A 25,119-nucleotide genomic window follows, 5' to 3' on the forward strand; every position below is an offset into this window, starting at 1 on the left:
CATTATTACATTTCTGCAACATAATCTGTTGCTTTACAGAAACTATGCTCGATCCTTCACATTTGCATTCCATTGTATGAATTACTGCTTTCTCAATGGTTTACACAATCATTTGAATTTATTTCTAACGTTTGATACAGAGCCTACCAAAGGCTCCGCAAAGGCATCTAAAACCTATCCCGAAGCCGAATAGCTCTGGTTTACCACTGTTTAATAAAGAAATCTCTTACAGTTATGAGTTCGACAAGGAAGCAAGCTAGTAGGTATTTGAGCTGGAGGAAGAGGTAAGCTAGTAGGGAGAGGTACAATTTAGCTAGCTGATCCTCTGTCAATTATCTCTCAATAGCAGCTAAAGTTCAGATTCAAGGAGACACAATATAACCCCAAATAGACCTTGAACCCAATAGTTATTCTAAGGCAAAAAATATACATACAATAGTGTTTGACCTTTCGTCTTCAATTTGTCATAAATTCCAAGGAATTGAACCCAAAATCCTCAAATATTGAGCCACAAAACTATATCACAACTTCACAGTTAATGCAAATTCACATCTACCATCCCCTCCTAGCTATAATGTCATCATTGTCAATCATGACATCAAGGTATTTGTTGATCAATTTTCCAACCCAATTTCTTAACCAAAGCGCAATTAATGAAATCAACAGATATACCTTTGGCTGTATAATTTGTAATCCAACATATTTACTCATCAATTAAAAAAAAACACATATAGTAACCTAAGAATTCAAAATTCAACTTCCAAAAAATAAATCATATACCAGTTTTTCAAGGGAGTAATTAGGTTTTCATCCTTATTTTTACTACTCTATTGATTAAAACCTTATTACTTTTCAATTTTTGATCAAGGTCCTTTGTATTAATAATATCATTAATGATTTCAATAATAAAATATTTTTTATTTCTAAATATATTCATTTAATATTAAAAATGTTACAATTAGTATATTTATATTTATGGCTAAACTTTTTATCATATATTTTTATTTTTAGTTTGTACCTATTTTTTATTTGCAACCCTTTTTTAATTTGTACCAATTTTCCTTTCAATTTTAATTTGTACCCATATATTAATTTCTTTTTGTGCCCATATTTTTTAAAGTTTTATTTGTATTGTACCCATATTTTTTTATTTATTTGTACCCATTTTTATTTTTGCTAAATGTACCCATTTTGAAGAATGTACCCATGTTTTGATACAATAATTTTTTGGTTATTTTTTATGAATGTACCCATGTTTACACACAGACACACACAATAGTATATTTATATTTTAATATTTTTAATCCCACAAATTATGGTTTTTTATTTAAAATCTCATTACTATAAACAACTATAATTTTTAATTTTTAATTTAAAAAATATAGTAACGTACATAGAAATAAATTATCAATTAATTTTAGGGACTTGGATCAAAAATTGAAAAACAACAAGGTTTCAGTCAAAGATTGTTCATAACTAGGGACCGCATCTAAAGTCTCCCGTTTTTCAAGTAAAAGAAAAAACGTCATAATTTCGCAATCCTTTAAATAAAAAATAAAAATAATCTATGATCATTTTCTAAATTCCAGGATGAAATTCCGATTTCAGTATTCGCATCCCAACAGTCTGTTCCTTTTACGACTGTTGATGGACTGAAAGCAGAAAGGAACACTTTTGCTTTGATATACTCCGCTGGAGGGAATACAGAATCTCACAACTAAATTAGCTGCAACAATGGGCTTACCATATGTTTCCTTCTTCCCAAACGATATTGCAGATCATTCCCACAACAACCAGTTTGTAGAAAGAGGGCATGTTAATTACCCGAACGAGACCACCTCGGTATCCCTAGACATATATATCAGTGGTGAGCTGCTAAAACCAGCATATCCATGATTACAGTTGACAGAATGCATATTTCAGTCTAAACTAATATGACTTCAAACTTTGCACAGGGGTTGCTTTCAACATATCTTCTAAAATCAGCATCCCCATTAAATCTGAAGGTATATAAAGCTTGCCTCTGTGTCATGCCAATAGGATATATTCTATATATTTTGAATTCGTCTCCTCCTCTTATGCTTTCAGGTCTTTCCGGTTTCCAAATGGGCACATGTTTCTGAGACAAAAATTTTGTGAGAACCAGAGACTCAAACGCTCCAAGAGTCAGATTGCCAGACCTGCTCCAGAAAAACAGAAATGAGATTAGTCCTCCAAATTTGGGAACAGAAAAAGAGATTTTGGGACATCTGAAGGCCGCATGAAGACAAAAATACTCAATTAATTTCTAAAAATGCAATGACACAAATTTTTCACTTTCTTTCCCTCAATTTCTGGAAATATGAAATAAACTTAGACGGAAATCTTTAAGCATGATGAAAAGTGGTGAGGTTCTAAATGATGTGCACAGACAAATCCCATTCCAGGCAGTCACGGATGCTAGTGTGGTAATTGATGTTAGGGAAATGAATTTACCTTAAGAAAATAGATTCCATCTTGAACCTCCCTCTCTCTCGTACATATAAGTGATGGACGACTCCTGAGCCTCTGTTGCACTTGCAAGGTCGTTTTTTGAACCCTTGGTTCATTTCTTCTTTCTCGCGAATCATTGTTGCCAAGTGAATGCAAAGCCGGCATGATGAATGTACTGCTGCCATGTCCACGAGGGCCTTGAAAGAATCAGATGGACCCTCATACTTCCACCTAATCATTAAACATCTCATTCAATCTTAATACAGAAACAATACTGAAACAAAGAAAAAAATATTCGACATATAACGGAAAAGAAGAGAAGGAGAAGAAACAAACAACTAATTATTCACCTCAATGACTGATTATATGCTTCAGGATTATCTGCAAGGTATTTCATTCTCTTGGCAACCGATTCAACATCCGTTAGCTCCTTAATATGTAAAATTGAACCAGGCGCAGGAGCATATTCTTCAATATTTGGAGCACCAACAACCACAGGTATAGATCCTGAAATAATAAATATCAACATCCATTCCCAGCATCTTTCTCGAACTTGAGTACATATATTGAACTTTTCTTTTGCAACAATTTTTTTCTCATATGCATGATAATAATCCTTATGTTAAATGTGAAAATGTAATCCATTAGATCTTGTAGATGTTAGAGGAAAAATGCTGCGAAGTCAAATATGAAAGCGTGTAATAGTCTTCCATCCATATTAACATCTTTCAAATTTGTTTCTGAAGTATTACCAACATTTTTTTTCCGCAGTATTTAAACAACATTTATCTGTTTTTCCATTTTGGTAAGGCATTCCTGGTTGCTCCCAAATTCTGATTTTTTCCTCCACACGTTTTCCATATTATACATCACAACTACATAATCAACACACCAGGGAGGAAGGAAGGGAGAGAGAGAGAGAGAGAGAGAGAGAAAGAGAGTAGTTTCATACCAGCAACAAGAGATTGGAAGTACTTTTCGGTAACATAATCCTCCTCATTGGAATTCTCAAAGGCCAAACTGAATTTATAGCGCTTCAGAGTTTCAACTTTATCAACTGCTAGATTTATTTTTTTTTTAAAAAAGTAAATTATTTAACAGTAACAGGTTATGTATATCTTATCAAACTATAGATATCAAGCCATAATATATCCGTTCATTCCCCAAGAGATACGTTGCACATGTTATATGCACACATACATGAAGATATATTCTTAACCCTTCAGGCAAGTATATTCCCTGTGCACCATGTTGTTGCCATATACAGAACAAGAAAAAAAAAAAATACTAAATCCAATAGATTTCTCTCCTAGAGGCAACCACATTCATATATTGTAATGAACAAACATTAAACTCTTTTTATACCCAAAAAATTTTAACTTTTTTGAGGTGAATATCCAAATGACATGTTCGCAAAAGGTAGTGATGTTTATCTCTATTTCACTTTTAGTGGATTTGATTCAAGATGCCAACTATTTAGCCAATATATGGAACATCTAGTCCAATGTGATTGCAAACCTAGAATTCCATTTCCTACAAGACAGCATGGAGCCAACGCAGAATATGTTCAACACAAACAAAATAAAGGCCACGATAATTGAATCCCAGATTGTTGCAAACCTCATACGACACACCAAGAAAGCACGACATACTTACGAAAGCAAGAGAGTTACAACTCCAATTTGTAATGATTTGACACGAGAAAACTAACACAATCTAATTATTATTACTTTACAAAGCATATCTGAAATGTCATACCTTTTCCATCACGGTTTCTGTGGCAACCACCATAAGAGTCTATCTTGATGTTAGCACCTTCAAGTGCTTCAAGAGCTTGCAAGCGGAAGTTGAGGGCACCACAGTTGGAAATAAATGCAGCTGCTAGGGCTGTCTCAGTTTTTGGCTGGACAGGTGCCATGATGTCGTACTCAGCCCAAGAAAAATATCCAACAGGAACATCCGATGAGAGACTAGTTGTCATAACAATATTATATTTCCTACCAGTACAAAGGTAAAGGTTTAAAAATATTAGCTATACAAACAAGTTTTAGCAGAAATGAAGTTCTCATTCTGAGGGTTTCCCCCAAAGGAAAAGAAGAACACTGTCAGGAATGCAATTGAGAAATGATTACATTAAGTAATTCCAATTGACAACATGAATAATTGGTATATCCCACCAGCACACTTAGGCTTATATCCCATGGCATCATCAAATGGTAATGTTTCAGGTTGATAGATGTTTAGACAATTGACATATGAGATATTCTAAACCAAGGGTTAATGTTTAATGGGATAAAATAATTTGTTTTCATCTCTTCAAATTTGTGGTTACCCTTTTTTCCCAGAAAATAAGCCTTCAAATATCTTAAAAGCATTTAAACAAAAATTGCTGAATACTTGTACGAGATTGCAATTCCTATGATAAAGGGATAACATTTCTTCAAACAACATAAAATGAAAAAGAGAAAATCTTCAAAAACTACAATAAGGCCATATTTGTTTGTGCTTACCCACCGTCGTGCATGAGCAAGATTGTTCTCTGAATAGTATTGAGCTGATTCCATGGACTGAAGAATACTGGCTGTCCCAGATTGGTGAGCTAAACCAACAGCAGCATCAGGTTTCTTTGCAGGATTGTATCCAAACTGGCACCCAACAGAACAAGATTTCCATTCCTATGTAGTTGACAATACAAAAGTAATTAAGAACAGATACAAGATGTGACAAAAGTGTATTGTGTCAGTTATGTCCCAAAACTCCATGTTGAAGTCCCCAGGACGAAGGCTCAATTCAATATACCTAAATTTCAAATATGAGCAAGAGAGAAAGAGAGGATCGTAAAAGCATCAACCGCTAGACTACCTTCTACCAAGACTAACATAATGCAGCAAAAATTGACCAATAAAAGAACATATGCAGCCAAAAGCATCAACCGCTTATCCATCTTCAAATGTCAAGGATCAATTGCTCCAGTAGTGCACAAGAACTAGGCATGACTAACACAATGCAGTCGAAAACCGAATATCAAACTTCACATCCTGCTTTCAAGGACAAGGATCAACAGCTTAAGCAGCGTAAACATCTTACAAAAAATCAAACTTGCACTATCTGTCTCACTCATGTCATGAAACTATTGAGAACTCATGTCATGAAACTATTGAGATGTAAATCTCTATCCAATTTAAACAAAAATCCAATAAAACAAAAACCACATTGAATTAAAAAAGAAAAAACCACTTTATAATAAATTTCAAAGAAATAAGAAGACAATTAAAATTAAGTAAAAGCTGCAAATTACCTTCTCATCACCAGAAACCAAAATAGGTTCTTTGTCAAAATCCCTGGAATACTCGAGAGCATCCTCTCTCTCCAACCACTCCTCGCAACTCAGCAACACCAAGTCCCCACTCTCCGCCGCCGGCACCGCCACTTCATGAGTCGACGGCGTCCGGACGAACAAGTCCGCCCACGAATCGACTAAACCTGTGTTATTTCCGATGTCGAGCTTACCCAGAAAGGCGATCTCTGCTATCACCACAAGGGCAACAAAAAATGGCATCAGATTGGACCATTTTCTCTTGGGCGCTGCCGCCGAAGCCACCCCAAGAGAGTCCGGTAAGCCGCCTTCGGAGGTCGCCGCTGGTCTCGAGCCTCTCTGAGTGGATATCAAGCCCATCAAACGAACCAAATTGATGGCTCTATTGGTTTTCCGGGAATTTTCCGACGCTCCCGCGAAGGTGACCGAAAAGCCGAGACTTGTAATGGGGTTTTCAGCGGAGGAACATGACGGGGTTAGGTGCGGGCTTCGATGGGAAAGAGGAAATGGGTTTAATCATGGTGATGTACTCGCGGAGTGGTTGATTTTTCTTGAGTTGCAAGTCAAACAACCACAAAGGTTCAAGAGTCCGATGACATCTCTGTCAGGAGTGTTCAATTTGTTTTTGTTGTTTGGACTTTGGAGAAGCAAACGTAAAGTTTAGAATCGACTATATCGAACCAAACTATTTGTATTTTGGTGTGAATCCATAACACACTAGGTTGAATTGAACATAACCACTACAAGTAACTTATTACTTTATTAAAATTGAAAGATAACCACCATAGTAATTCATCACTTTATTAATATTTGTTGCGCCCTATTTATGTGAGGGGTGCTTAGATTGTGTAATACTCTTTATAGTAAACTACAGGAGAGGATTAACTACAATTCTATAGGAAAAGAATAATAATGGATAATATAGAAACTAAATCTAACTAGGATTTACACAATTACATGTTAAATAATATTCATAACAATACTCTTGAGTGTGTAAATACTCAAGTAGATGTAACAAAGGTTCGCCAAAGTTGAGGAAGACAACTCGTTGACACTGATCTGGGAACATGCAAGTCTCAAATAGGGAACTTGCATATGGAAATAAGTGTCACAAAATATTGTTTGGCAATGCTTCTTTAGAGAGCACTTCTGCTGAAAAGAGCTTTCAGGAACAATATTTCTATTATAAGCACGTTGAAATTATCAAGAAAAAAGCAAATGCTTCTTGAAAAAATACATGAAGTATTTTCTAAAAGAAGCACATAACAAGTGATTTCAAAAAAGCACTTTAGGTTCTTTTTTGAAATATTAAACACTTTTAACTTTTTCAATTAAAGATGGTCAAAAGCGTTTTCTTAATCTAGAACGCACTTTATAGTTAGAAAAGTCTTTCGTAATTTAAAAGCATTTTTAATTATTTTAAATACACTTCCAAATAAGCCCTACTTGTTATTGACTCCTATCATACCCTCCCACAATAGGGGTAAGGGCATATTTAGTGAACTGGTTCGGATTGGATTGGATTGAACTTTGGGTATTTAATTGGATTTGTTTGAATTGACTTGAAAATTCGTCTAAGATTGTATTTCAAATCCAACAAAAAAAAAGAATTGAAAACCCCCTATTTTTGGATATAAATTTGAAATTCATATCTGATTCGTGATACACTTAACTCCACCAAACAATGGACAAGATTAATATCCAATGTAATTTGACTTATCATATCCAATCTGGTGGACCAAACACAGCCTAAAGGTACTTAGTCCATGATTAGGCTAGATTAGGTTGCTATATGATAAATGAGTAGTTGAAATTTGGTAATCTGGTAATTTAAAATTGAGAATGGCCTAACAACTCAAAAATGAGTATGGCCTAACAACTCAATACTATAATCTAATGATATTCCTCTTCACTTATAAGTAAGAGGTCTTAGGTTTGAATATCATAGATAGCGAATTCAATACCAAATAGGTTGCCTATTGTACAGGTTAGCCGCCCCCTCTTTTTAGTATAAAATATATCATTGTACAGTGTTTTTAGTGTAAAATATATCATTATACAAAAAAAATGAGCATGACCTCGTTTGATGGGACATACATAAAGGAATATTGTATAGGATAAGATGTGCATCAAACAATGGATGGATACATCAAATCCTGTCCGGCCCACCAAACGGGGCCCATGCATGTCTACGGTAATTACGAGTGCCCCTACAGAATATTAATCAACCTTCTATCAGAAGAAAAGGAAAAAGAGAAACTACAAAATGCTATAACAAAATTCATCCGTTCTGAAATTTGTCCACAAACTAAATTAGAAATATCATAATGGAATTCCATACACTGGAGAAACCTATCTCGATCGCTACCAATGTGAATTATCAACTAAACCTACTGCCGAAGTCCAACGGAGATGGTCTCTTCCATGTAAACCTTTGCCCGAAGAACGGTACCATTACCCCAAACATCATTCCCGACAAGAACCCTCCATGTAAGCGATTGCATTAGGCATCTTCCAACAGCTGAAAATGTAAAGTATATCCTTTCAATGAATCTGTAATGTTTACCTGCCAAAACTTCAATACGATGTTGCAGCTCAGCTTCCTCTTAGGAATAGCGAAGATCAGAATTCGGACATATGAAGCTCACCTGTTGCTCTAACAGCAATTTGTTGTACGCTCTACTCTTTCAAAGGGAACATTATGGACCACTGAAACCTCTTTAGTATCAAAATTTCCCACAGGCACAAGCTGAAAAAGCACATTAGGGAATTAAAAAAAATGACTACCTCGACAATTAAGACGGGACAATAATCATGGGATCTTATGTGTTATAACCAAGGCAAGAGGAATATGTAGAACTTGTTCCAAATGTTATTTTTTGGTGTTCTTGTGATAACTGTAGACATTACTTGATCATTGCTGAAAGCATCGGCCGCAGCTCTTTTATGCCTTTTTGGTACAGATTCATTTCTTAGCTTCTCTCCATCGTCTTCATTCACAAAGTTCTGACCAGATACTTCTGTGAATAGACAAAGATCAAAAACCAAAAAGGAAAATGAAAAAGTGAAACACACGAATCGATAAAAGCATATGATGGAATTCTCAATACCCAGTGCATGCAAATTAAGGAATACTGCAATAACATGGTGTTGTCTAGCAACACTGCAATGCTAGGAGGATATATGTTCATAGCTGTCAATAATGTGACACTACAGGTACTTAGGCAAAAGTGAAAGCATTTACTTTACTCAAAATACCAAATTTTCAAAAGAAAAAAAACCTTGTTATGTGTATTGGTGTATATGTATACGCAGGCATAAGTTGACCAGAATGTATTTACCAAAATGGCTAATCCAGGGAAAGTGGAAAGATCAATTAAAATTTTGAGTTCCCAATTAGGTACATGAGGTAGGCATCGTACCCTATTTCCCAATTAGGTACATATGCAGCAATTACCAAGGTCTACTGTTCTTTCCACAATTTTGTAATCCACATAAATCTCCTGCACTTGTGCATGCAAATCAAGCGTATGTACATGAGGTAGTCATAGTTACCCCTTGATGACGCATTGATGTTTTTCGAAGTCAGCTTCTCTCTTAGGTGGATCCCCGTACTGCAAGACAAGACATGCTCTCGAAGATTAGGAGATGACCTGTTGCAGCCTTTTCCTGCAGACAGAAAATGACTTATGCCTGGACTCTTCAAAGTAACATGAGAATCAGCTGTGCTTTCCATCAAAGTTTCATTCCTTTGAAGGTTGATTTTCTGCAAACTACCATCTTGAAGAACCATGAACTGCAAAATAATTCACGATGGTAAGAAATAGTGAAAGCAAACAAATGTGTACAATTACCAAACCAAACCATAACCCACATGCTCACAGACACAACCAAGACGTATAGCAGATTTGATCCCTGACCTGCTTAGAAGAATTCTGAGTCTTGAATGGCAACTCATGAGATGAATGTGTTCCTCGAACGTTCTTTTGTTTATTCCACTCCCTCAAACGCATGGAACGGTATAACTTGTTAACAAATGATGTTTCTAAAGAGTTAATATACAGTTTGTGCTTCTCATTTGTCCACTCCATGGATGCATCCTGCAATAGAATATCATTATGAAGTTTAAACATATATAACCAAACAAAAACAATGGAGCTCATCATTAAATTGTGCAGAAAGTTACAACAGTAGAAGTAAAACAAAACGTATTAACTTCAAAGAGCATAATAAGAAAAGGAGATTACCCTTTAACTTACAATCAAAAATAGACTCAACCTTTAGTTTCTTGTTCTCTAAAGCATTCTTGAAATTTGTTACTTGAGAACATGAACGCCCTAAGGATCTAGCCGAATGGATAACAAATCAAGTTCTCTATCCCTTTCTTTTCGCAATCATCATCCGAATAATCGAAGCATATTTCTCAAAACTGCTTAATGGGAGGAGTTGTGATGTTCGCTTAGGCACAGTGCTACAGTAGTTACAACATCTTGTCCCAGATTCTTAATTTCAGCTTGCATAAATCACAATTCTAAACTAGTTCGACTTTGTTAATCTAAAGCGATATCTTCTTTCAAATATTAAAAGAAATTGTTTCCAACACCTCTAACCACCATAAAGATAAACACATATTTCAAATTGTATAATTCCATTTTTATAAAAAGAAAGTTTTAAATCCTGCATTTTCAGGGCTCTAATGTACATGTCGTTAAGTGATTTAAAATCGAAAAACTTCATTAAAATACTAATCAAAATCAAAACACTACTACACGGAACAGATGAGAACGAATGTGCATATAACTTAAGTATCAAGGAAAAGAGAAAGCAAAAGAAAAATGCTTCCATGCCCCCAAATTCTCTTAAGTGGACAGTGGACTGTCACTATCAAAGGAAGCATTGATCATGAGCTCGATCCTCGACTCGTAGTCCTACATTATAATCAACCCTCCACTCAAACGTCCTTGCATAGAATTGAAACCATGACGAAAGCGTTAAATACAAATTATCGTCATCGCTATGAATCCACAGAGAGCTCAAAATAATTCTAACACCGCCACCGGAAATGTTAAGCACATCAAAAGAGCATCAAAACTGACAAAGAAATAAGATATATCACAAACAATTTCCGAAAGTAAAAGCTGCACAAAAATGACGCCAGTTATTTCTCAATTCAAATTCCAAAATGTTTACAAATGAGATCTCCTTCTTCTGTACAATAGATTTCTTCTAAAACATTATCCATTGTAAATATAAAAACATTAAATTTTTAAAAATAAATAAATAAATAGATTTGATTCCAAAAAATGACATGCAAAACAGCATCAGAGGATCCTAAACCAAAAAATCTGCACATAAAATGAAGCTAAATATTTTCCCCAAAAAATTAAAAGCATACAAAATCTCAACCCATATACAGAATAACAGTAATTCTTCTACAAATATTAATATAAATTTATTGAATTTAAAAAAAAAAAAAAAAGAACGGTTATATGTATGGAATAAGAGGTAAGAGTAAGAAAGCAGAGCTGAATAAAATGGAATTTTACCAAAGCTGCATGCGAACAACGAAGCCGGAGCTCCTTGGAAGCGTCGAGAGTAATGGCGGAGGAGGACGGCGACTTGGAGACGATGAGAGTCAACTCGGGATCCGAATCCGGAGGAGTATTCTCCCGGAGATTCTCTCCCATCGCCGGAGTTCAGCTGGCTGATCGGACAGAATACGAAACGGTGCGCGTTTCGAAAGCTCTCGCAGAAGAAAAAGAGGGAGAAAAACAAAATGTGCTTCTAAAATTCAGCAGAAAAACCGTCGTCGTTCTGTTCCGGGAGGGCCGCGAACAATGTGTGAGAGGGAGAGAGAGAGAGAGAGAGAGGCTTTTTGTTGTTGTTGGGTTAGGGCCAATGAAAGCTCCAGATGGCGTGCTCTTTCCACGCGTCGGTTGAATCAGCTAGGTGCCACGTCATCCTGAAGAAATATCTCCCAGATATTTTTCTTTCCTCGTCAGGGGCGAGTTCTCGTGCCGTACTCTCCAAGTTGGGGGCGATGGCATATTCGGTGCGGGGCGACTAGAGCTCACGCGCTGGGTTTTAGTGGAGCATGTGGGGATATGTTCACGATTAAATTTGCTAGGTGACTATAATTGCTTATGTAGCATCATTTTATTACGCTTTTAATATAAGGAAAATTAATGGAAAATGTTTGAAAATTTTAAATGGTAATAAAAAATCATGTACTAACTTTATTTAATGGTTAGGACAAAACTCAACACTAAACCAGTCTAATTAAAATGGTCCAAATATTGACTTACCGATTTTGTCCTTGACAGCAAAGCCTACGTCTGTCTAATATCTCCCTTCATTTTTTTATCTCTCTGCTATTCTCTTTCTCCCCCATTTCTTCTTGGCATTCAAGACATTTCATTTTTCTTTCTAATCTTGCATCGCAGCTCCTAAACCCTTATATCCCTGGCATTTAAAACCTTCCATTTTTCTTTCTAATCTCGCATCGCACCTCCATCTTTGTCTTTGTCACTATGCAAAAACCACATATCTGAAACCCAAACTTAATTTTGAGCCATCTCCATCTCTGTCAAAATCGCAGAGGATCTCCGACATGCAAAATGGTATGACCCAAAATTTCTCACTACGTCTCCCTTCTGTGAAGAAGAGAAAGGGACCTGAAGTTTTCACCATCAGCAAAAAAGCCCAAGGTTAGGCAATTGTTTTCACTCTCTCTCTCTCTCTTCGTCTCTGTGATCTTTCTACTATTTTTTTGTCTCTCGATTGAGCATAATTAGCATCTAAAACGATGCATTTTGGCATTTGTTGCAGATCTTCTGAGCAAGGACAACATCTGCGATCAAAAATTCACCATCTTGATTGTTCAGATTGAAGTTGTTACTCTGTATTTTATTTCTCTCTGTGCATCTCTTTTCTTTGTTTCATGTTATTATTGACTTAGATATTTATGTGCATGCATCTAATATTGGCAAGGATCCGAGCACAAATCTCATAAAACAAAGGTATAAATCTTTGTCTTTGACTTTTTTATTCAAATTGTTGTGCTTATTGAGCGACAAAACAACCAATTTCTAATATATTTGTATGTATAGTTTATGAATTGGGCATGAAAATTTATTTGGGTGAATTTGAATTTTGCATATAAATTGTGTGTTTAGATTAATTTGTTGTCTAGAGCTGAAACTTACATTGCCGCAATTTATCTATTTCTATTGACCTTTCACTTTAGCGAAAATGATAAATTATAGTATTCATTTAATTACCTTGCCGTGATTTAGTTGTACCTCTAAATACTTATCTGCCTGATGGAGATATTGATTTGACTGCTTGGGGTGGTATGAATGTTGAGGAGGCGTGGGGTGGTATGAATGTTGAGAAGGCGCTGGCAATTAAAACACACAATAGATAACGAAACCCTCTAACTTAGGTGTAATTGTCCATAAGGATGATACAATTTCATAAATTGTGCTTAGTTTTTTGTTCTATTTTTTGGATTAGTTTCATAAATAGTGTATAATAATTGATACAGTTTCATAAATAGTGTCTCTTTCTTGGTCCAATTTCATAAATAATGTGTTGATGCACAAAACCGGAGGTCTTGGAACAACGTAAATCCAACCGTGAATCTGCAAGAAAGTAAATAACACAAGATGTATCGTGGTTCACCACAAGGTTTGGACTACGTCCACATTGATTGTATTTCTCTAAGAGTATTTGTGAGGAAGAGAGTGTGAGAGCTTTGCTCTAGATAGGAGAGGCTTTGAGAGGGGGTGAGAGGGCCTAGGCATTGGCCTCCTCCAATTGTGAGGGTGAGGAGTCCTTTTATAGAATAAGAGCTCATCACTTATTACATATTTTCCCCTTCCTTTATTACATAATTACATTTGAGTCCCCCGAGTATTTATACGAGATATAAATACGAAGGCCCTAAGTATGGTATAAACAGTAGTCTCCCAAGTCTTCAGTCAAGAAAGTCTTTTGGCTGGAGACTTGAAATACAGTCCATATGTGGGCCGAAGTAACTAGATGTCGTCTTGAACTAATACTTGATATGAGGCGGTACTTAAAGTGAAATGATGCTCAACTAGAAGTAACACATGTTGCGAGGCTGCTTAGCTTGTGGCTTATGTTGCCTTTATTGGAAATATGCCCTGAAAGTCAATCTTTGGAAGAAACCTTTCAGGACAATGAATGTGTGTATAGATGACTCTTATACATTAAAAGGCAAAGATACTAATTAGGACTATCTCAATAAATGATATATGTCCTAAATAATGAATCCATGGACAATGGATCGATGGAAGAAGTAATCTAATGATGTTAGACTACAAAGACCTTCTTCACATAACCATCATGTCCAAAAAGGTTCCTAGTCATATGATTGTCAGAGGGATACTGACAATGCAAAGACCAGTACATACTATGTCCCCTTCAATTGGAAGGATAGAAAGTCTCATCCCATTCGTGTAGTGATACTAAGACAGGTATGTAGGTGCTTATTAAGGGAATGAGTTCACTGAACACAATCGAACGAGAATACTTGCATAGAGGTCTACTCACATGTCAAGCAAGTAACTCTAATGGTTGGAATAATGTAAGTAGTCCTTTGACCTGAGGCATCATAGTTGTCTTGTGGTTAGGTCCTTGATCTTTGATTATGTCAAAGTTACTCCATTTGCGGGTGTCCACGGCATAGTTGGGGTTAAGCCACTTAGCCATGGAGGCAAGTAAATGCGCAACAAGGGATCTCTAATCCTCGTTATGATAAGATGAATACTCTAAGATATGATTCGGGAATCTTCGGCCGAAGTATCGAGCGTAATAAAGGAAAGTGTTCCTATACGACTCAATTGAATCATATAACATGGAATAATCACATTAGGGGTTTGACATAATATATACATACCCTAATAGTGTGATTGAGAGTATTGTTTTAGAGAACGATCGAATTACATTGTAATTCCAACTGAATAGGTTCTCCGAACAAATTCTACATTAGCTTGGGTAGCCATGATATATGGTTAGATGTCACTCATGGCTTGTGAGTTCTTCTAGATGATTAAATAAGTAGTCGTCAAAGAAGAAGGAGAATTAAAAGTAAGTTTTAATTCACTAAGTGATTGGATTAAATATAATCAATTGGATTGGTGCCAATCACCTCACTGCCTTACTAATTAGAACCTAAAATGATTGTACACCGATACACTCTTGTAGTGAGACAACTAATGGATGATGGAAATAATTAATTGGATTAATTAAGTGTTGTGATTAATTAGAAAGTCTAAAGAAATCATAAAAGTGATAAAAGATCGTTTTGGGCTTAGAGAAAAGTTCGGGTTAATATGGGCCCATTAAGCCCAAACCCATTGGGCTTTTATTCAAGCATATGATGACTTGAAATGATAAAAGCCCAAGGCCCAAATAACACTTAGGGGGCCGGCCAAAGAGAGGGAGAGAGAGAGTCAAGTTGTTGACTTGTTTCTTTGTGTTATAAAAGGAACTTTATAGTGAAAAGTTCATTAGGGTTTTGTGTGTTGTTTTTCACAAAATGAAGAAAACATCTCTCTCTCTAAAACCACACAAGGCCGGCCACCATAAGGGAGATTTAGCTAATCATCTTCTTTCCCTTTTGGTTATTCCTCCATCCATCTCACTACACTAGTGGGTGTGGATCTTTAGAGGTCTTCAACCTTGGAGACTAAAGGAGAACTAAGGAGCACTCATTCTAGCAAGGTGGAGGAAGCAAGGAGGGAGGCTAGGCTCAAGGAGTTCCAACAAAAAAGGGCTTGGAGGTGGTCTATCCTTGGTCTCAAGTCTAGATCAAGAGGTATAAATCTACTTCTACACTTTGTTCTTCAATAAAATGTTTTGATGCATCTTATATAAACCTATGCTTCTTGAAGGGGATTTGCATGACTATGGCTTTGATATTATGTGATAACATGCTTCCGTTGCATATGTATATGAATTTTGAATTGTATATGCATGCTAGTCACTAGAAATCCCACATAAATCTCATTATTTCCCTTCAGCCTTGGTTGGCTCGGCTTATGGCGTTAATGGTGAGGGAGTCCCTTTTATAGAATAAGGGTTCGCTCCTCAGTACATAAGTGATGGGTTAGGAGTGATGCTCGCGGCGAGGCAGTTGCTCAGCTAGCGGCGATGCTCTCTAATGATGGTGAGGGAGTCCCTTTTATAAAATAAGGGCTCACTCCTCAATACATAAATAATGTGCTAGAGTTGATGTTCTCTAATGATGGTGAGGGAGTCTTTTTTATAAAATAAGGGCTCACTCCTCAGTACAAAAGTGATAGGTTAGGAGTGATACTCGCGGTGAGGTGGTTGCTCAGCTGGCGGCGATGCTCTCTAATGAAGGTGAAGGAGTCCCTTTTATAAAATAAGGGCTCGCTCCTCAGTACATGAATAATGGGTACTCTCTAATGAAAGTGAGGGAGTCCCTTTTATAGAATAAGGGCTAGCTCCTCAATACATAAACAATGGGCTAAGTCCCCCAAGTATTTTTCATGAGGCCCAGTTGAGGCCCAATATATGGTGTATAGTGTAGTCCCCCAAGTCTTCGGTCAATAGAATATGTTGGCTAGAGACTTCAAATTGAATCCATGTATGGGCCGAAGTGGCGGTTGTTCAGAGGCGGTATTTGTATACCCTACACTAAAGCTTTTGTAGGTCAAGCTTTGCAAGTGAAGCTTTGAAGCTGGAGCTCTGTAAATGAAGCTTTTGAAGCTAGAGCTTTGTAAATGAAGCTTTTAAAGCTAGAGCTCTGTAAATGAAGCTTTTAAAGCTAGAGCTTTTGTAAATGAAGCTTTTGAAGCTAGAGCTCTGCAAATGAAGCTTTTGAAGCTAGAGCTTTTGTAAATGAAGCTTGAGCTCTGCAAATGAAGTTTTTGAAGCTAGAGCTTTTGTAAATGAAGCTTTTGAAGTTGGAGTTCTGTAAATGAAGCTTTTAAAGCTAGAGCTTTTGTAAATGAAGCTTTTGAAGCTGATTGACATGATTGATGCTTATGAGTGTTTATGTTGATTGATATGAGTGATGCTCATGGATGTTGACATGAGTGATGCTCATGAATGTTTATGTATGATTGACATAAGTAATGCTCATGTATAATTTGGGAGTACTGGACGTACTTTTGATCACCTGGTTGGTGGTAATAGCGGCAGGTTGCCGAATAATTTTGGAGTACTGGGTGTACTTTTGATCACCTGGTTGGTGGTAATAATGGCGGGTTACCGAATAATTGTGGAGTACTTGGCGTACTTTTGATGACCTGGTTGGTGCTATTTTGGGCTTATGGGCCTTCGCTCTCCACACAACATTTCAGCCCATTTATTTTGGGCTTGCCATTTTTTTTTTATTACCCTCTGATGGGGTTTATACAGATGTCTCCAAAAGATAAGAAAAATAAATTACATCATACAAAAACAAGAAAAGCAAATCACATCATTCTGGTGGGGTGTTTATTCTTTGCTTTTGCTTTCTGCTTTTTCTTTTCCACCACACCTCTCTCTCTGTCTCTGTATCTGTCTCTACGATGCTGTCATGCATGTGCTCAGTAAAAACCCCAATCTTTAGGACTTTATTCTCTTTTCTCCTTTTGCTTTGTTTCTGTCTTCTTTTCTTTTCTCTTTTTCCTTGCTTTTGCATGTGGGTCAAGCCTCACCGGTCTTCGGGTCCTCGTGAATAGGAATATTAATCTTTTCTGGTGCAAGCAAATCTTGAATAGATTCCGTGTACAACTTAGTAGTGATCTCTTTTGTGCCTGCCTGGACTACACTTGCAGCTGACTGAGCTGCCAATGGAGCAACCAAAGATAATTTTCCAAAACAAGAGTTGACTGAGCTGACTGACTGAGCTGACTGAGCTGCTAATTCTTGCTGGTCGAAGAAAAGGCTTTTCCTTGGTTTCTGAATGACGTCTAGCCTCGGAGCTGGATTGAGTAGCCAACTTATAAGAGAGCTTATTGTCCCGCAAATGCACTCTTTTTTCGCCAGAGGTTGATGGGTTAGCAAGATTGCCTGAGTTACGTCGAGTGTACTAATGCGCATAGTGATGACATGAGCGTTTAAAGAACATTGATCGCCCGAGGCTTGGATGATGTTCTTGTGTTAATAATTCCATTGCAAAAGAACACGGCATGGTGTCCGAAGAACGAGGAGAGAAAGATGGAGGGCTGTGATCATCAGAGGGGAGCTTCTTCTTGCTCATAGCAATTAAATGATCAGATGAAAGAAAAGGTTCTGTGTTTGGGGTTTTAGTTTGATCTGTGGCTATGCGGTCTCAGCGGACAAACACTCTTGCTTTTTGTCTCTCGAACTCGAATGTACGGTCACCAAATGTAAGCAAATGTAATGGAACCAAATGGTGAGAGATACACAGAGAGAGAGAGCGTGCTGTCAAATAAATAGGGCTGCAAGCGGTGGGATTGCTACTTGGATTGTTGGGATTTTGTTTTGCAGTTTGCAAAGAGAGAGAGAGACTGAGTGAGAGAGGAGGTGGCTCCGTGGGTTTTCTGGGAAAGTTTTGAGTTCTTGGTTTTTGCAGATTCACGGCGGAGGTGAGAAATTGAGAGAGAACCGACATAACTTTTCGTGTCGATTCCCACAAACGGCGCTAAATGTTGATGCACGAAATTAGAGGTCTTGGAACAACGTAAATCCTACCGTGAATCTGCAAGAAAGTAAATAACACAAGATGTATCGTGGTTCACCCCAAGGTTAAGGCTACGTCCACACTGATTGTATTTCTCTGAGAGTATTTGTGAGGGAGAGAGTGTGAGAGCTTTGCTCTAGATATGAGAGGCTTTGAGAGGGGGTGAGAGGGCCTAGGCATTAGCATTCTCCAATTGTGAGGGTGAGGAGTCCTTTTATAGAATAAGGGTTCCTCACTTATTACATATTTGCCCCTTCCTTTATTACATAATTACATTTAAGTCCCCCGAGTATTTATACGAGATCTAAGAACGGAGGCCCTAAGTATGGTATAAACATAATGTTCACCTATTGGTTATGTTTTAGAAATGGTACCTAATTTTTAGTTTGGTTTTATAAATAGTCCAGTTTCATAAATAGTGTTTATTGATTGGTCCAGTTTCATAGATAGTGCCTAGTTCTTGGTTCTACTTCATAAATAATGCTTAGTTCTTGGTTCAGTTTCATAAATAATGTTTCTTCCTTGGTCTAGTTTCATAAATAGTTTCCACCTATTGGTTTAGCTTTAGAAATATTGTCTCATTCTTGATTTGGTTTCATAAATATTGTCCACTTATTGGTCCAGTTTCATAAATAGTGTCTTCTTATTGGTCTAATTTCATAAATAGTGCCTAATTCTTGATCTACTTTCATAAATAATAGCCTAGTTCTTAGTCCAGTTTTATAAATAGTGCATAGTTCTTGATCCACTTTCATAAATAGTGGCCTAGATTTGGTCCAGTTTCATAAACAGTGCCTAGTTATTGGTCCAGTTTCATAAATAGTATATAGCAATTGTTACAGTTTCATAAATAGTGTCTCTTTCTTGGTCTAGTTTTATAAATAGTGTCTCTCTTTCTTGGTCTAGTTTCATAAATAATGTCTCTTTCTTGATCTAGTTTCATAAATCATTTTCACCTATTGGTTTAGTTTTAGAAGTAATGTCTCATTCTTGCTTTGGTTTTATAAATAGTGTCTACTTATTTGTCCAGTTTCATAAATAATGTCTCCTTATTTTAAGGAGGATGAGAATGACATACTCTAATAATATATATATATGATCAAGAAGGGTACCATTTGACAACATAAGCGTCTAGACATCCTACTAGTATACATATTTCTCGGATTTTACTAAATTCGTCATTTTAAATATAGCTATAATAACATAGACTTGTAACTTAATTGGTTAAAAGTATTCACATTTACTCTCGGAATTTGGAGATCATCCCTCAACATCTATAGTAGAAGAAAGAAAAAAGATATGGTGATAGGGTGAAAGTTATAATTCATACATGATTGTGTTTACTATTTGCTATAATTATACAAGAGGTTTATGTCTTTGTGGATGGATATCTCATGGTAGCTTACTGTCATTGTAAAAATATCGAAACAACTCTCTCTGATCGTTTTTTTTCATTTTCTTGAATTATAATTGCAGACTCATCGTCAATGACAAGAAAATCAAATTTAAACTTCCAAGAAGTGGCTATGAATTTTGATCATCAGATTCTTATGAAGATGCAAAAAGGACCATCATTAGAACAAAAGTTGTCCAAAAAATCATGCATCACTTCACGCATAAATCCAATGGTGCATATTTCAAGATTTCAATCTGTCTCTCTCAATATTGACTCTCAATGTCGAGGTTAAGGTGTATCGTTTGCAGACAAAAGTTAGACTGGTTTTTACTGAACAATTGATTCTACATATAACGTGGATAAATTCGGCATACCTGTGAGAAAAAAGACCGGTGCCGGAACTAGGTTATCGATATAAGCTCCCGATATGTATGTGGAAATAGCAAATTTGGTCAAACAGATGGGGCATGCATCCCATACAAATCCTGCAGCTAACATATTTCTAAGGCAGCATATTCTTCAAGTTTCACATGGTTGTGGTGAGCATGTTTTCTGCCCAGCAACGCCTCATTTGTTCTTGCTGACTTTGCTCGGGGATAGGTTTTCTTTCTGTTAGGGGTACTTTTGGAAACTTATTTTTGTTCGTGTTGGCCCTGTAATACAACCCATGTAGAATTTGGGGGCCTTGTCCTTATGGTTAATTTTGAGGTGTTTTTGGTTAAAGAAAACTATAGGGTGGTTTTTGGTTAAAATACTTTGGGTCCAAGCCAATTTCATTAAAGCTCCCCTTAATATAATGTGTGAAATAACATAAGGAGTTGTAAGGAGTACGATTTTCTTTCTTCTTATTCTCATTTCTTTTCCATTTTTTTCTCTCTTATTCCCATTTTTTTCCCTTCTTTCTTCTCACATTTTGTTTTTTTGTCTTATTGTCTCTATAAAAAAAATCAATATAAAATGTTTATGTGGCTTAACCTTTATTGTTCAAGTAGGAGGGGAGAGAATCCTCCTCCGAATTGTAATTGGTACTCTCAAAATCTTAATCTGCACTTTTTAGTAAGTGACCATTTACTACAGTGGTGGAAAGGAGAAGGACTCTTGCATGACAACGTGGGTTCGAACCAGGCCAGTGGCTAATCTATCATCCAATTTAACAAAATCTATCATTCGGCAAAAACAAAATTGTATATATTTTAATTTTTTAAATGTAATTTCTAAATTTTACCTCTATATTACTTTTAACATCTCTATAATCTTGAAAACCTTGTTTAAGTATGATAATTTTTTTACTCTTAGTCTGAGCAAAGTTATTTGTTCTTTCTTTTTCTACGTAAGTTGACACACCCCGACCTGGGTAGGTCGAAGCATGTTGGCCATCACCGTGAGGTGACATAACCATAAGGGTAAGTGATGTAAAAAGTGAATAAAATTAAAACTAATTAGAACTAGATATACTAAATAGTGAAAGAGTGCGCAAACGTGGGAAGAACCCACTACAATTATTCAGAACGTAATAGACAATGAGACTATAGAAGAGTAGTCAAAGTAACTAAAGTACACTTATTACACAACAGTGATAAGTTCGTACATCTAAACAGAAGAGAATGTCATAACTGTCGAGATTCCTCGAGTGCCATAAAGAGTACAGCTATCTAAGTCCTGGAGGAGCGAAAAACAAAGTTGAGTGGGTCAGCAAAACAATGCTTATATGAAATCCGTTATTTTCGAATATACTAACCCCTCGCTGTAAAACAAGTATAGTTTCCTTAAAACATACTAAGTATGTATGTAAACAATATATCAACAGCATTGTAATAATATTATAACCAGAAATATGCTAAGTCATGATGTATCAATTGCCACAATAATAATATAATCATGTGATAATCAAGTATAGCTAAGCGCTTATCCATCTAGGCTGACACATGAGTTCGAACATATAATTTCTGACACAAACAGGACTGGGTGTAATCAATATGCTCTAGTACTACAACCACGCGAGTACTAACACCAGGGTACAACAAGATGAGCATGTACAAATATGTATAAATGCCATGATAGTAATATCTCAACCATACAACAACATTTATCACAATTATCATCATAAGAACGATACTTGGCAAAATAAGAGTAAAAGTGAAGTAAATACGCATTCATGGAAACTATAAATATATATAGGTATAAAAATAAACTGCCCACTCAAAAATGCGTCGCTGGGTCATAGCCCCTGAGCCTAGCCTGGCCCCGAACGTCCTCGGGATACGTTTCCCCTATACGTGAAATAACTAATTTCGAATTAATTAAAGCACATATACGTAAATCAAAATAAAACCCCCATAGTTTGTTCAAACCTAGGGTTTAAATATACCATCGTGACCTACTCGACGTCACGAACATCCCCAAATTTTTAAAATAATTTTTGGATGGCTCACGCGCCGGCAATGGCACCGCCAAACGCGCCCCACACGCAGGCCAGTGCCTAACGTCCGTCAGGAATATTCCATTAAATGCTAACAGAAGTTAACGGCATTACCTGATGCCATCAAAATATTTTGTCACTTTGATAGAATATTCATTTTCCTTCTTCGGCGAGCCTCGCCGTCGCCACCGTCTGCAACTCAACTTCGCCGAATTTCTAGAAAATTTTCAAACTCAGTATTCTCATTCATTTCTCAACCATTTTCGACGTACTTTATATGGATTTGAAGCTAGTGAAGAGTAGAATCGCGTTATACCTGGTTGGAGTCCAAAAAGTGGACGGAGGTCGCCGGAAAAAGCCTCGAAAGTTCCGACCAAAAGTGAACTCTTCGAAACTCGGTCGTTTCACTTCCAAACTTCTCCCAAGTTGTAGTAGGAGCCTCGAGGAGTTGCTATAAGCTTCCCCAAGCTTCAAAACTTTCTAACTCGCTCGAAAACTCATCGAACTCAGTTTGCCCGAGTTCAGACCTCACGAGTTCGACTTTGAAAACTCGTCCATTCTAGGTTTCAAGAACATGGTTATGTTCGTGAAGATGAGAGGAGTACAATGGTGTGGTTTTTAGGTTCGATCTGTGAGTTTTGAAGCTCATTTGAGGGTTTTGCATAGAAAGGGAGTATACGGGAGAGAGAGTTCCTTTTTCTAATTTCTAATTGGGGGACAAAAATGAGGGAATGGATGGGATCGGTGAGAGTGTGAAATAATGGAGGAGGGTGCACGGGATGGCTAAGAAAAAGCTAGGGATAGGGTTTTGGATTTTGTACAGAAAAGAATATTGAAAATCTATCCAAAATAGTCCTTTCACACTGATAAAATTTACGTACACTCGTAATAACGTGTACAATTTAAATGCGATAGCGAGAAATAAAATGAAAGCGATATAAATACGTCCACGTCACTTGCCAATAAGGGCATAACCGTCAATACACATACTCGGGGAGAAATTACATAGGAAAATTAGGGACGGGTCGTCACATAAGTCATGGATGAACAACCATATATGGACCCGATGATGCTGGAATGAAATCTACAATTGTGAAATGGAAGAAAATGTCAAACTTGACTTATCCTTCTAGCTCTCTTCAATCAAGATAGTATACAATGAGTTGTAATGACAGAACGTAAGATGTTGTAATGGCTATTTTGTATTTTGGAAGATCAAGAACAATCATCAATGGAGCTATCTTTTTTAAAATTCTTTGGGTGCTATGTTTACTTCATGTAAACTGTTTAATTTTACTTTGACATGGTTGAAAATTCTAGAGAAAAAAAATGAGATTATTCCATAAGGCTTTATCATGTCTGTTGTGGTGTTTTGCTTCTTAAACTACATTTATTAAGGCTTTGTTGTTAGCTTCTTGCTTTTGTACGGTGTTTAGAAAATAGTTTGTCTCCTTAGGCAGTGATTACAATGAGTTGTGATGACAGAATGTAAGACGCTTTTATGGTTATTTTGTATTTTTTGGAATAGCGAGAACAATCATCAATGGAGCTACATTTTTTTTTTTAGAATTTTTGGATGCTACATGTTCAGTTCATGTGAATTGTTCGATTTTGCATTGATATGGTTGGAAATTCTAGAAAGAGAACATGAGATTATTCCTGGTTATGATACTCAAGATATGAATTATGATAGTCACAACTACTACTTTGTATTTAGAAAGATTATTTGTTGCCTTTGCTTAGCATAACTTTATTTTGTTGAAAATAAAAAAGAAAGATGCTCGTTAATGACGTTTGCTATGCTATTGTCTCGTATCAAATCTGATAAATAATTTTTTTTTTTTAAATCTACCAGAAATCCCTCTACTTTTGTTTTTTTGTGTCAGCAAAATCAAACCCAAATGAAAGATTAGTGAGGCTTTATCATTATTGCCAAGGGAAAACACTCCCAAAATTAGATAATACTTGGGTACTCACTATTAAGTATTCATCTTTTGATTTTGTCCAATGATATTTTAATGCATATATTATTGTTTTAAAAAAAATAATCGATATGTTATGAATTTTTCTTGAGTTTTAAAAAATAAAGAATGTCACAGCCCGTCCTGGAGATGTATATTATTTTATTCTTGATGGTGTGAAATGACGGAAATACCCATGGACGTTAAATTGTGTGATGTGGTTTAAGTGTTGTTTATGGATCACTATTCTAAAATCCTAATTGTTTGGGACCAATTAGGATTAAGTAATTGTGTATTTTGGGTTGTTGACCAATCTTAGACCACACACACACATCCACATCATCTCTTCTCTCACTCCTGTACTCTCTCTCTCGGTTTTTCTCTCTCTCCCTCTCGGCATTGTGTACGGACAAACACCAAAACCCATTCAAACTTCATAGATTGAGGACGTTGAAGGTACCATCGTGTTCCTTGCAAGCTCAAGAACACATCTAGACCATTTTCAGGTAAGGACAGCTTTGTCTTCACGTCAAAACCATAACCCCGATTTGGGGTATTGTTCATGCAAATGTTAAATCTTGTGTTTTTGGAAATTTCAAGCTCACAGGAAGCTTAAGGAGGTCCTCACGAGTCTCGGGGTACTTCGTTGGAAAGAAATGGACGTCGGAGGGCCGAGATCGAAGCTATTCTAGGTAAGCCGAACTATCGAGCTTTCCCTATGAAAAATGTAGCAGTTTTTAGGTCTTAAAACTGTTATAACGTGATTGTGGATGTCCTTAGCTTCATGTTGGTACAAATTTCATGAAAAATGGTTAAGAAACGAGCGAGAATAGACGTTTTAAAGTTTTACCCAGTTTTCCAACGATCGGC

General features: G+C 36.5%; 2 protein-coding genes across 6 annotated transcripts; both read right to left on the reverse strand.

Annotated features, from left to right (window-relative positions):
• Positions 1-1,548: 1,548 nt before the first annotated feature.
• Positions 1,549-6,438, reverse strand: LOC103436488 (glycoprotein 3-alpha-L-fucosyltransferase A). Of its 2 annotated transcripts, none has more exons than XM_008374918.4 (7): positions 5,771-6,438; positions 4,987-5,147; positions 4,231-4,469; positions 3,425-3,529; positions 2,823-2,979; positions 2,476-2,703; positions 1,549-2,180 (listed from the first exon to the last, which is right to left on the reverse strand). In XM_008374918.4, the coding sequence occupies exons 1-7, from the start codon at positions 6,146-6,148 to the stop codon at positions 1,925-1,927; spliced, it is 1,524 nt and encodes a 507-aa protein (XP_008373140.1). In that variant the 5' UTR covers positions 6,149-6,438; the 3' UTR covers positions 1,549-1,924. The 2 variants fall into 2 exon arrangements, with proteins under 2 accessions (XP_008373140.1, XP_008373139.1); XM_008374917.4 differs by having other exon boundaries at positions 3,425-3,532; positions 5,771-6,405.
• Positions 6,439-8,039: 1,601 nt separating this feature from the next.
• LOC103436489 (cold-regulated protein 27) lies at positions 8,040-11,619 on the reverse strand. Of its 4 annotated transcripts, none has more exons than XM_008374923.4 (6): positions 11,335-11,619; positions 9,709-9,888; positions 9,344-9,584; positions 8,699-8,808; positions 8,437-8,537; positions 8,040-8,309 (listed from the first exon to the last, which is right to left on the reverse strand). In XM_008374923.4, the coding sequence occupies exons 1-5, from the start codon at positions 11,473-11,475 to the stop codon at positions 8,445-8,447; spliced, it is 765 nt and encodes a 254-aa protein (XP_008373145.1). In that variant the 5' UTR covers positions 11,476-11,619; the 3' UTR covers positions 8,040-8,309; positions 8,437-8,444. The 4 variants fall into 4 exon arrangements, with proteins under 4 accessions (XP_008373145.1, XP_008373143.1, XP_008373142.1 ...); XM_008374921.4 differs by having other exon boundaries at positions 8,040-8,363; XM_008374922.4 differs by having other exon boundaries at positions 8,150-8,354.
• Positions 11,620-25,119: the final 13,500 nt, after the last annotated feature.

Source organism: Malus domestica, chromosome 05 (assembly GCF_042453785.1).
Source record: "Malus domestica chromosome 05, GDT2T_hap1".
NCBI classification, from domain to species: Eukaryota; Viridiplantae; Streptophyta; class Magnoliopsida; order Rosales; family Rosaceae; genus Malus; species Malus domestica.